The following is a 14081-nucleotide window of genomic DNA, read 5'->3' as shown; positions in this document are numbered from 1 at the left end:
GTATCACCAGTGTTGGCAGTTCAAAGGGTGGAAGATCTGGGGGGTAACAACATGTATGAAATTATCAGGGCGTATGATGTTTTCTTCTCAATTTCACGACAAAGAAAACTTTTTTTGAGTTTTTGGTGGCATGATGATAGATTACACTATTAACTATATGTCAAGCTTATAAAATCAACCAGAAAATGGAAAGTCGTGAAATAGGATTAATTTTTAGGTCAACAAAATTCAGAAGCGATTTTCTCGATATGGTCATTTTGGAATTACGCCCTTTTCAAATGTTAGTCTAGACATTATAGTAATTGATCCTCTGAGATGTATTAACTCTGCGGCCCTTCAGAGAGGCAAAAATGCAACACGATCTGCATACGCTAACCGAAATGTGTTTGCCAAACATGTATTCACACAATATTGTTAAAGGATATATTATAAAACATTGCAATAGTTTAAATTGTCTACAAAGCTATTTTACTAGTTGTATTTTATTGAAAAAAAAACACTGAAATTGGTTTGGGAATTGGGGTTGGCCCTTCTTACACACTTCTATTATACACTAAATACACTTCTGATTACGCTGATGTGGAGAAAAAGCAACATGAACAAGCAAGCAACAATTTTCAAAGCTTAGCACAGCGTCAGCGTTTTAGTACTGGCGCGCAGTGAGCGCAACGCATCTTTGTGCGTTGCTAAACTGAATATCGTTGGCTCAAACCAAGCTGTCAGTTGACGCTGACGGTGACGGACTATTGTGGGTGGCCCTTAAGAGTTACCTCTATGGTAGTACTGATACTACCGCCACCTTTTGTGCACACTGTCATGGACAATACGTTCAATTATTGATGAATTTACGTTACAGTTGTTATGGAAATGATGTGAAAATGATAATGACGTTTTGCTACCTGTCAAATCGTATGGAATATTGTTTAGTACATCAAATCATTGCAAATCTGAAAACTAGGTGTCGCATGGCCAGTTATACCTTTCCGTAAATTCATCAATAGAAGGCGGTAATGTGTAAACGTTAAATACAATGAAATTGACTAGGTGCGCAACAGGCTGCGGTACCACCAACCAACCAATAAATTAAAATTGACCGTTAAATGCGTGTTCGATGAAAAGCATGCAAGAATTATGTCTGTTTGTTTGTGAATATCATATCTTTCTATGAACAAATTTCTGCATTTTATTCCTTGTAGTAATTATGGCGACATTATGTAGACATAATATGTCGTACAATGTGTATAATTATTGAGAATTTTAATTAAAATTGAATTTCCACATATATTCTCAATAGTTCTATACAAATATAAGCTGGCGAAGGCTAGGCGAAAACTCCACTCTCCGTGTTTTGCAACCCTGACTCCATGACAAGAAGATGTTTTGAAATTAAAACGGAAAATATACTCATACTTTGCACTAGTTGAAACTAGTCACGATCACTGATCGATTGAAGCTTTATTCATCCATATCCATTGATAATTGACGTAATGGTGGCAGTATGATATTTAAGGTGGTCAAGGGTTTAGGCATGTCAAGTGTAAAACCCACCATTTCAAATTTGAGAGCGTGAAAAGAAGAATTTTAAACCGAAAAAAAAAAATTCCTCCGACACTTCGGCTAGGCTGCAGACCATCATAACGACATTAACTAATCCCTGCATCCCTACCTTCAGGTTCAAATGCATCGTCCCGTATCCACCCAACAGCGAGTACGAGCTGGAACTGCGCATCGGCGACATCGTGCTGGTGCACAAAAAGCGTGATAACGGCTGGTACAAAGGCACCCACCAACGCTCCGGTAAAACCGGCCTGTTCCCGGCGTCCTTCGTCGAACCGGATATATGATATCGAAACTAGGATGTGGTACTCGAATGAATCTGTTAGTTTTGTTCTAATTTTCTTATTCTATAAGTGCAACACAGTGGTATAATAAAAAAAAAAACGGTATTACGGACAACAACGTTTGTGTAGCAGTCAGTATGTGTTTCGGTTTTTAATTTTTATTCTCTGTAAAAGTGGTACTAGGATTAGGATGAAACTATCTAGCAATTCTTAGGTAAGTGAAAGAAAAATATGACAGAAACAAATTATAGGACAAACATTTAATTAGGCCAACAAAAAGTGCAAATTTGTACCTAATTTTTATCTTATTGGGTCTTTTAAAGTCTGAACCGTAAAGTTAAATCCAGTTTTAGGAAAGTTAAACTTAAATCCTGATGATATAATCAACTACCAGTGTTGTAGGTAATTGTTAGCATGACAAAATGACAAAACTGTGCGCAATATTGAAAGAATACAAAAAAAAACTAACTTCATTTCTGTAACAAAAGCTGTCTAATGTTGTTTGTGTCTTGTGCCACTTTCGTATGTCTGTCTGCATAAGTTAATCTATCATTCATTCCGCGTACGCAAACCAGCATAAATGATGTTGTACAAATTTTCTTATAAAGTACTAGCCCATGCATTTGATGTTGTGTTTGAATTATATTTAAAATCAAAATCTCTATTACAAAAGTGCAACAACAGAAAAAAAAACCGATAAACAATAGTAAAAGGAAAGCATTTATTACACTATACTCTTATAGCGCAATCTAATAATTAACCGAACGTAAAAGTGTTTCATGTACGTTACATTCTAGCAATAGCGAAATCTATTTCGAAAATGGAGCAAAAAAAATATTAACACAAAAAGCATGTATTGTCTAACAAAAAATGCTAACACTGAGCAATGTCTCCGTGAACTCCACAAATTCAAAGTAGTAAAATACAAAACCAAAATGTGACACGTGCAACAAAAGCATCCGAAAGAAAGAGATACAAAATTATTGCGCTTCATTGGACGCATACAATGAGAAGAAATTTGTTTTTAATTGAGAAAACTTTAGCGTATTTACTGTTTTTTAGTAAACCTAAGCATGATCGAAAAAAAAGCTACAATTTAGCTATTAAAAAAAACAAACGAAGCAAAAACAGAACCAAACACGACTCACACACGTTTAGCACACGGCTCTAGGGGATAGAATTTCAAGTTGAAAAATAAAAACAAAGAAACCAACGACCTAGTAGGTCACACTAATTCGGAACAGGGTGAATTTTCTTGCATGACAAAAATTGGTAGCCTCGTTTATCTCGTTAAAAAAATCCGATAGAAAAAAAAAGTTAGTAAGAAATGCCTTTGGAAAAAAAAAGTGGAGATTTGAAATTCGAAATGTTCGGCAATGGAGCAGCGAATCGGAAGCATTTTTGTGCTTCGAAGCTGCAATTTGAAAGATGGTAGCAGCCCGTAGATATATAGCATCATATGTGATTCGATCTGAGTGTGGGAATGTTTGGTAAGCGCACTATATTTTGAGAAAGGTTGGAGGGAAAAAGGATTAGAAAAATAGGAAAACGATATCAGTTATGGCAGCATAATTTAATGATGGATATGACAAAAACAGGTATACTCGTACTTTAAAAATAAACTACTTATGAAGATAGCGTTGGAAGTTGTTATTCAATATCACAATGTACTTTAATTATACGATTAGGAGCATTTATAGATTGTGTTACATTAGCCCTGAGATCATTTGCAGTCATCTGCAGTAATTGCAGTTTTCACTATTTACGAAAATTGATATTTTGATATTCTCTGCTAATATCCTACACTCAAAAAATAAATCACATTTCCAATGGAAAATATCCATTAGAATTTCACATGACTTTCATGTGATCTCATAATTGGGAATCGAACCACAAAATCACATGAACTTTATGTGCTCAATGAAGTTTATGTGATTTATCACATACAATTCATGTGATCGTATGAACGTTATGTGAATTTCAGATAAAAATCATTAATTTTGTTATTGGAAAAATATCATGTGCGTTCCCAATGGAAACTATATGAAAACTTTTTTCAGTGTAGCCGAAGCCCATCTACATTGAGAATACGCCAAGGGACTGTGCACTAATTACGTAAGGGAAAAGGAGGAAGAAGGAGTCTTGTAAAATCTTACAAAATAGTTTCGGAGGGAGAGTGGGGGTTGATCCCTTCTTACGTTGTTTTTTTTTTTATTATGATAGAGAATTGTCACGTAGAGTTTATCAGCTTTACATCGATTTAGATTCTATTTGAACACCTTAACCTTAAAATCATGATGAAAAAAATTGAAATCATATTTATAGCTATTTTTTAAAGTCTACAATATTTCTGAAACTGATTCTTATCTGTAAATTCATTTTTTTCAAGAGTTTGATTTCCGGAAAAAAATATTTAGGAATATTGGATGTTTTGTTTCGTCATAGGAATCTTCAAGATAGGTGCTGATTACTGTTTTACGTTCTACATTTTACTAAAAGTTTCCCAATATTTAGGAAGGGAGTGTTACTGCCTATAATCGCATATCAGTTCCATATGGATATTCGTCAAATTTAAGATAATAACACTATCCACTATCAATTGCCATGTACTTTCATAACACGTGATAAAACTACGGACTTTGATCATGAAAAATGTGAGAACAACATCAAGTCAGTATGTCCCATCAATCAAAGTAATCGCACCCTGAGATTCAATCGTCCAGAAGTCAAGTTACAGCTCTGTTTTTTGAATCGCCATATTTTTTGCTGATATACAAAATTATGCAGACTTCATTGCAACTGACTCTAACTTGAAAAAAAAAATCAAATATATCACTATGATTTTTCAAATATTAACATGCGAATTGCACTTCGTAACTTCAACTGTCAGTTTCTCCATGCCTACTTTTTCCATATGGGACTGATATGGGATTATAGCGAGGGGACGTCACATCTTAATCTCAATTCTAGATCTTCGAAAAATCTCACACTAGCAAATCAATCTACAAAAAATATTCTTTCATTTCTCGCATCTAATTGCATCGTGCATCATCTTTTTGCAGGAAATCTTCAGAATTGTCATCAATCTTTTTCAATCTACTCAACACAGAAACAAAAAATATTTCCTGTATCGTAGATAGAGTCACCCCCTTCGGATTATAGGCAGTGTTGTCCACTTACAACATGGGTTACAAAATGGTGAGTGACAATCTGGAAGGAGCGATATACCTAGCTCCGGTCCTCACAAGTTCCTACCTCACGCCTCCACGAGTCATATGATCACAAAAGACTGCCAGCCGAAACATGGACACAGCTGGTTGGCGTAGCCTGGGCAATGTTGTCAATCCGACAATAGCAAAGTGAGGAGGTGCGACGCGAACGCTGGCGCGGTAACCATAGCACGGTGATAGAGGAAATGCTTCGCCAACCCGAGCGTCTGTTCACCATGGAGGTGCGGCTCAAACAGCGTCTGACTGGCATCCAGCGGCTGAATAAGAAATGCTCTTCCCCGGAAACTACACCTAAGATGGCAGCCCCATCACGGCGGATAGGAGACCTTAGGCCAACCACCTACTGTCTCTGAAACCTTTACAATTGTTACAGAAACCAACAGAGAAAGACATCGAACTGATTTAACGGCAACGACTTTTAGCGCAAAACAACGGACACGAATTGGATCATGGAATGTATTGACGTTAGCCCAGCAAGGTTAACTGGCACAACTCGCCAACGAGGCGCGACGCATGAAGCTAGAAATCCTGGGACTGAGTGAAGTTCGTTGGCCAAACTTTGGAGAACACAAACTGCCGTCGGGACAGGTACTACTATACTCTGGTATTCGAGGTGAAAACGCTCCCCCGCCATCGTGGAGTTGGTCTCCTACTTAGCGTCCAGGCAAGTGCTGCGCTCATCAAGTGGGAGCCTGTTAATGAGAGGATAATCGTGGCCAGATTTAGAACACGGGTTCGTAACCTTACCATAATCCAAAGTTATGCGCCAACCGATGCTGCCGAGCTACAGGACAAGGAGAATTTTTACAGTCAACTGAATGCCGTCGTGGCATCAAGATCTACACTGGCGACTTCAATGCGAAGATCGGCTCCGACAACACGGACTATGAGCGTGTCATGGGACGCCATGGTCTCGGCGAAATGAGCGAAAACGGTGAGCTGTTTGCAGAATTTTGTGGCAATAACGACATGGTGATCGGGGGCTCGCTCTTCCCCCATCGGCCAGTGCACAAAGTCACGTAGGTTTCCCGTGATGGACATACCGAAAATCAGATCGACCACATCTGCATCAGCCGAAAATGGAGACGGAGCCTTCTTGATGTCCGGAATAAACGCAGCGCCGACATCGCGTCTAACCATCACCTTCTAATCGGCAAAATCCGCCTATGCATGGCGCGGATCCAGCGACGGGAGGAGAGACTTGGGCGGCGGTTCAACACACACACCGACTTGAAGATCCTACGGGAAAAAGGTCTTTTGTTGAAGAACTTGAGACTCGAGCTGCGGACGTTCCAGAAGGTGGCAGCGTAGAAGAACAATGGACGACCATCAAGAATGCCTTTAAAGAAACAAGCGAGAACAATTTGGGTGAGCTGGGTCGTCCAAAGGAAAGAGTGGATCATAGATGAAACCTGGTGGAAGATTTAGGACCGTAGAGAAGCAAAAGCCGCGATAGAGCGGACGAGAACCAGATGAGTCAAGAACGAAGCCCGTCAACGGTACTCGGCTCTAGAGAAGGAAGTCAAGCGCTCTTGCAGACGGGACAAACGAGCGTGGGTGAACTCCCTGGCCGACGAAGGGGAGAAAGCCGCAAACACTGGCGATATACGCCTCCTCTACGATATCTCACGACGCCTGAGTGGAGCAAGGATGAACCCGAGGATGCCAGTGAAGGACACGACTGGACAATTGCTTACCGACCCCACTGACCAGTTTGAGCACTTCGAACAACTAACAAGGCTCCAGGGGTCGATCGCATATCAGCAGAGATGCTCAAAGCTGACCCCATGCTATCCGCACAAATATAGCATCAACTATTCTGTAATATCTGGGACACCGCAACTTTTCCGGCCGACTGGATGCAGGGCATCTTAGTGAAGGTCCCAAAGAAGGGGGATCTGACTGTGTGCGACAATTGGCGAGGCATCATGTTACTGTGTATTGTTCTCAAAGTTCTGTGCAAAGTTATCCTGAATCGGATACAGGAGAAGATCGACGCGACTCTCCGACGGCAGCAGGCAGGATTCCGTGCCGGAAGATCTTGTGTGGACCATATTGTCACGCTCCGCATCATCCTGGAGCAGGTCAATGAATTCTAAGAGTACCTTTATTTGGTATTCATTGACTACGAAAAAGCTTTCGACCGTCTCAATCACGAGAATCTATGGGGCGCCCTGAGACGCAAGGGAGTCCCGGATAAAATCGTCAACCTCATCGAAGCGCAGTATGAGGCTTTCACGTGCCAGAGTTCTGCATAATGGAGCCTTGTCCGACCCTATCCGGGTAGTCGCTGGTGTGAGACAAGGATGTATACTATCACCGCTATTGTTTCTCATCGTAATCAACGAGATCATGGTAGGTGCAATTGACCGTGTACCGAACCGTGGGCTGCTTTGGCAGCCTATCACCATAGAGGTAACTCTAAGACCACTGGGTCCCGAAGAAAATCATTATTATTTTTGGCTCACTCAGTACCAGAACAACGGTCCCAAGCAGTCCCAAGCTATTTCACTCACCCCTGCATGTTCTGCATGAATCCACACACCCCTGATGTTATCTGTCAAACTTTCATAGCGAATCAAAACAAACATAGTGTAGTAATAGAATTTCAACTAGAATAGGGTACGTTAATCGTTTGCTTGGGACCAATAGGCTACTAAAGTGGTGAGCCAATTTAAAATCGTTAGTTTCGTATTGATTGTTGGTGATACGAAGATAAGGTGGCGGTTAACATCCGCAGGTGATGCGCTATAACTTGTGTGACGGTTTCAATTGGTGGCGGTGATAGAAGAAGAAAGAAAAAGCGTGATTGAGACTGCTTTTGGCAGAATTGCTGCTGAAGGGGCGAAGGGTCTATGCGGAGAGGCCCAGTGTGCATATGTGTGTGAGGGGAGCGCAAGGGTAGTTGCGTTTAAGAGTGGAAATTGTGGATTCCACGCCGAACGGTAGCGATAATTTCGAGTGCGAGAAGGCAGGAAAGGGGAAAAAAAAAAGAAGAAGCTGATAGTGCGGGGAAAATAAAAAGCCAAACATATAGCGGCAAACAGTAGTGTGTGAGTGAGCACCCTAAAGGAATACAGAGTAAAGCGGTGGTGAAATTCTGTGAGACGAAGAGAGTAGAAAGAGAAGCAAAAAGAAAACGGTGAAAGAGAGCGGCAGCGGTTTTAATGCAGCGACAACCGATAGTAGGAGAGTGAGTGCCACATAGGTGTTTCATCTTCTCGTAGTAGGGGTTAAAAGAGAAAAAGAAGGAGAAGAACAGTGAAGTCCGACCGCAACGCGGTCCGCAAGAAAATAGTTTCCCTAGAAGCCCTTCAATTTAGTGAAGAGGAAGAAAGTGCTGAGTGGTTGCGATGATGCGCGTTGGTGTCGGCCAAATGTTGTAAAGGATCGTGATCGGATTTACCGGGAAATACCGATTGGAGCTTATGGCCATTAAGGACAGGTAAGTAGTTGGTCCATCAAGGTAAGATAAATTAATAAACATATAAAGTATCCGTTCGATTTTGGCAACACGTTTTCAGTACATTTAAACTGCTTGTGCTCTGCAGTTATATTATTAAATTCTGTTTAATAATTTTCTTAGATTTTCAGTAAAATTGTGGAGCTTTAAACGTCACCTGCAGGCCTGTTCTGCGAGTAGTATGGCTCTCTGTCGCTAGTAGGGTGACGGTGGTCGCCTCGTGTGAGGTGACTCTTCATTTGATTGCACGGAGAGTCACCCCACTAGTGCGTGACTTTTGTTGACTCATTGGTGGTGGAGATTCGCATGACTCGCGGAATAGGTCAGATGATAAGATTTGCATTTATTAAAGATTTTGAAAAGCTAAGAAGTCAAAATTGTGTTGACAAAATCTAACGGGTAATGCCGATATTAATATATATATACACACATTAATTGCAAAGGGGAGGGATGGGACCACCAGGGCACCGGATTGAAGCGATTTGGATGGGGAGAGTGGAATTGCCAACTCCCTGTCATTAACATTTCGTGAATTGACGGCGGGCTCTTCTCCCCACTCATTGGGACGTTCCCTCGTATGATGGCTTGTTCTACATCAGGTTGTAGGATTTTATCATTGGAAGGCGATTCTCCTGATCCCGCGGATTGCGCGTAAGTGTATCTGCTTACGGGTCCGCCTCTCCGTTTTTGCCCCTCTTACAATGGTAAATTGAATACAACCAGGTATCGTACTTGATCAAGTCATACTTGGAGGATGATCCACTGTCTAATGGCTGTGCCTTGCAACAATGAGTGGTATCCTTTACATACATACATACATACTAGCACAACGGCGCTCTGATATGCTCAATGACCTAGCCGAACGCTCCTCTGCGGCGGGTCTCACCATCAACGTCAACAAGACCAAATCGTTGGATATCAACACGGGCAACCCTTCCAACTTTACGGTAGCGGGGCAAGCAGAGTAAAAGGTCGAAAGTTGCCAATATCTTGGCAGCCAAATAGCGTCAGACGGCGGGACCAAGAGCGACATAGGTGCACGAATCAAGAAGGCTAGGGCTGCCTTTGCGAGTTTACGAAACGTATGGTGATCCAACCAGATACGCACCAAAATCCGAATTTTCAACTCGAACGTGAAATCTGTGTTGCTATACGCCAGCGAGACGTGGTGTGTATCAGCGGAGAACACTCAAAAGCTGCAGGTCTTCATCAACCGATGCCTGCGGTATATAATTCGTGCCTGGTGGCCTCACAACTGGATCTCGAATGCCGAGATCCATCGTCAATGTCATCAGAAACCGATAGCAACAGAAATTCGAGAGCGAAAGTGGAGGTGGGTCGGCCACACACTTCGACGGGCGGAAACGAAATCTGCAAGCAAGCGCTGGATTGCAATCCGGCAGGACATCGCAGCATAGGCAGACCCAGGGGCTCATGGCGGCGGAGCCTCAATAAGGAAATTAAGCAAGTCGATAGGAATCTAACCTGGGCCCAGGTCAAGGCAAAAGCGAGCAGCCGCCCAAGATGGAAGTCTTTCACGTTGGCCCTTTGCACCGCTGGTGGTGCACAGGACCCTTAAATAAGTAAGTAAGTGTCCACATATAGTTAAGAGTAAGAAACGTTATTAGAAAGAGTCCTATTAGGATGTTTTATTCATAGTAAGATAGTAGGATCTCCTTTACCAAATTCCCCTGTTGGAGAGGGATGGTGAGGGGTATCTCCCCCCGCCACCACTGGCAAAAGAGATGATCACACTCAAGTTGTCATCTGACATCTTTCCAACAGGGAAGTTTGGGAAAGGTGATGATCAACCTGATACGTGCCTTCCTCAAAATTGACCTTGGCTCGCTTTCTACTCTCTATATAAAATTTTCAAACTGCCGCACTCTCACGGAACAAGGCTGGTAGCAGGTCACTTTTTAGTGACTTGGTCACTAGTTTTTAAGTCAGTCACTAAAAAGTCACTTTTTACGGATGATACCAAGATATGTCAGAGAAGAATGCCAAACTACACAAAACGAAAGTCTCTTGTAAATTTATCTAGGTTGTCTGAGAGTCGATTTGTTCACCTCCGCTTAAATCTTAAAACTGTTTTAAGGCTTAAGCGGAGGTGCAAATATCGGCTCTGAGACCGACACATACGAGCTTCACTTTTGATATGCTCCAAAACAATTTTTGGAAGAATTCCAAGATAATTGAGAGACGTGCTCCAGGTGCTTGTAACGAGAGTTCTGAAAAGAATTATATGAGGATTCGTAGAGGATTATTTGTCCAAATTCTAATAAGTTTTTCAGAACTTAGATTTAAGCAAATCCCGTGAACTCCAAAGGTCTCCAAACTCAGCGAACAGTAAAGGAATTTTGGGGCGATTTCTGAGGCTGATTCCAAGAGAATCCTAAAGAATTCGATTGAAATTCCAAGAAGTATTCCAATAGAATCAAAATGGAACTGTGAGAAGAGTTTCAAGGGTATTCTGAGATTTTTGTTGAGAATTCTGAAGAAATGCCATGGAAACTCTTAAGAGAATACAATTCAGGGTCCAAAATCATTCAGAACAGAAATTTAAGACATTTCTGAGCATAATTGCATGCGATCTCTAAGGAGACTTCAAGTAAATTAATGATTCTTATAATGTTCTTGAGAACATTGCGATGAATTCCTGGCGAATAATCAAGGATAACTTATCTAGATACATAGAAATTTTTAAGATTTCGAACGCAGAAACAAATGAGAAATCTACGAAAAATACTGTAGTTGTAGTTAACCCTATTTAACCTAATGGCTTCATTGGTTTATACATTAGCTTAAATATATGTCACACAACCAGTAAAATTTACCAAACTCCAGGAAACCCCGAACAATTTTAAAATTGATATTTTCTGGCCATCATGTAAAATGTAACTATAGATCGATATAATTAGAGGAATTTATGAAATGTAATTTTAGGTTCCATGACAAAAAAAAATGGAAATCATTTCAGTATCAAACCGTATTCGAATTTCTGAGTTACCATATTTATTATTTATAAGTCACTATTTGGTCACTATTTTCGTAATTTTAGTTACAAAAGTCACTACTATTATATCGCATCAGCACTACCAGCCCTGCGTTATGCTATAACTCCATATCAGTCCCATATGGAAAAAGTAGGCATTGAGAAAATGGCAGTAGAAGTTAAGAAGTGCAATTTCCATGTAAATATTAACACAATCATAGTAAATTAATCGATAATTTTGTCAAGTTAAAATCAGTTGCAATGAAACTTGCATGTATTGTTATATTAACGAAAAATAAAGCGATTCAAAAAGCAGAACTGTAACTTGAAACTTGACCTCTGGACGATTGAATTTCAGGATGGGACTGATTATTTGCTTGATGGGATAAACTGACTTGATGTTGTTTTCACATTGTTCATGATCAAAGTTCGTAGTTTTATCACGTAATATGAAAGTAGATACCAATTCTCGATGAACACTTCAAATGGTCCTATCTGCTTTGATCGATTCTCTTCGTCGACTTTCTCTTTGCATAACCACTGTTATGCAAACAATTTCGCGCTAATTCTACCACATGGTTTGATAAAGGATGTTCTTATCTAGCGTCCAGAACGTCAAATACAACAGGGAGTTATTGACTAAAGAGAAAGTCGATGAAGAGAATCGATCAATGCAGATAGGATCTTTTGAAATTTTTATCTAGAATTGATAGTGGATATAGCGTTATTATCTTAAAAATGACAAAAATCCACAAATATGCGATTCTAATCAGACCAGATGGATTCCAGCGCTTGGATCTGCCTTGCAACTGGCAAAGGTACTCTTTCCTCCACCGATCCTAGAAATGTTGCAACTGCTGATGCACTAACTGCCAATGCCTTAGACGATTGTAGGGATGTTCCAACCAAGAAATGAGCTGGGGTTAACGCATCTAGATCATTTGGATCGTCGGACATCAGAGTCAGAGGTCTGGAATTCAAGCAACACCCTACTTGAATCAACAGCGTATTCATGTCTTCCAGTGTGACTGGGTTATAACCGATGACCCGTAGAAGATGGTGTTTGGCCGATCTTACCGCGGCTTTCCACAGTCCTCCAAAGTGGTGTGCGCTGGAAGGGTTGAAGCAACCGGTGGAAACTAACGATTTTAAATTGGCTCACTACTTGACTAGCCTATTGGTCCCAAGCACATCGACTAACGTACCTCATTCTAGTATAAATTCCAGCACTACACTATGTTTGTTTTGATTCGCTATGAAAGTTTGACAGATAAAATGAGGGGTTAGTGGATTTTCCTATGTTTCGAGGGGTGCATCGATTAGCTTGGGACCGAAGAGAGTACCAGAGCTGAGCCAAAAAGTTGAGCAGGTTTCTTCGGGACCTTCTAGTCTTAGAGTTACCTCTATGCTACTACTGGTTTTCAAAAAGGAAGCTCTAGGCTATTCTGGAAATATAATAAGCTAAGTGTGTTGGGAGAAATCTTCCATTTTTGTAAATAAGAAGAGAAGAGTAGTCACATAGTCACTATGAACGGAGTTCCAATTTCCTGGTCAAAACAAGTGAAATATATTTGACTAGTACTAGACCAAAAGTTAACTCTCAAAGTTCACATTGAGGGCATCCAAGCCAAATGTAACAAATATATAAAATGTTTGTATCCTCTTATAAACAGGAAATCCAAACTCCATGTTTTCAAACCGACCATGCTTTATGCTGTGCCAATATGGTTTAGTTCAGGCCTGCTTAACCTTTCTAATCATGCATTTTTAAATGGCTGTATCTTTGTTTGATGAACATGTTTCAAGCTGCATTTGGTTTATTTCTCATTCATTCTGGGCTAAAACTCATAATGATTAACAGAATTGGATTAGAATTACATCATTGTTGAGATCCAGAGACCAGGAGAAAGCACTTCAAAGAATTCAGAACAAAGTTCTGAAGATGATTTTGAAGTTGCCTCCCTGGTACAGTACTACCAACAATCAATAGGAAACTAACGATTTTATATTGGCTCACTACTTGACTAGCCTATTGGTCCCAAGCAAATCGATTAACGTACCCCATTCTAGTCGAAATTCTAGTACTACACTATGTTTGTTTTGATTCACTATGAAAGTATGACAGATAAAATGAGGGGTTCGTGGATTTTCCTATGTTTCGAAGGGTGCATCAATTAGCTTGGGACCGAAGAGAGTACCAGAGCTGAGCCAAAAAGTTAAGCACGTTTCTTCGGGACCTTCTAGTCTTAGAGTTACCTCTATGGTACTACCAACAATCAATACGAAACTAACGATTTCAAATTGGCTCACTACTTGACTAGCCTATTCGTCCCAAGCAAACGATTAACGTATCCCATTCTAGTCGAAATTCTACTACTACACAATGTTTGTTTTGATTCGCTATGAAAGTTTGACAGATAAAATGAGGGGTTAGTGGATTTTCTTATGTTTCGAGGGATCAATCGATTAGTTTGGGACCGAAGATAGTACCAGAGCTGAGCCAAAAAGTTGATCTCGTTTCTTCGGGACCTTCTGGTCTTAGAGTTAACTTT

At 40.5% G+C, this 14081-nt stretch overlaps 1 protein-coding gene across 1 annotated transcript in view; it reads left to right on the top strand.

The window, feature by feature from the left end:
• The window catches only part of POSH (Plenty of SH3s), a 69715-nt gene extending 66236 nt beyond the window's left edge, over positions 1-3479 (top strand). Inside the window, exon 10 of the mRNA XM_065233381.1 lies at positions 1673-3479. Within this exon, the coding sequence (XP_065089453.1) occupies positions 1673-1844 (172 nt within the window). The 3' untranslated portion in view covers positions 1845-3479. The remainder of the gene's footprint in view (positions 1-1672) is intronic.
• Positions 3480-14081: the final 10602 nt, after the last annotated feature.

This window comes from Ochlerotatus camptorhynchus, unplaced genomic scaffold (assembly GCF_037179485.1).
Source record: "Ochlerotatus camptorhynchus isolate MF236.1 unplaced genomic scaffold, CSIRO-AGI_Acam_v1.1 ptg000401l, whole genome shotgun sequence".
Taxonomy (NCBI): Eukaryota; Metazoa; Arthropoda; class Insecta; order Diptera; family Culicidae; genus Ochlerotatus; species Ochlerotatus camptorhynchus.
This window is presented reverse-complemented; position numbering and strand designations above follow the sequence as displayed.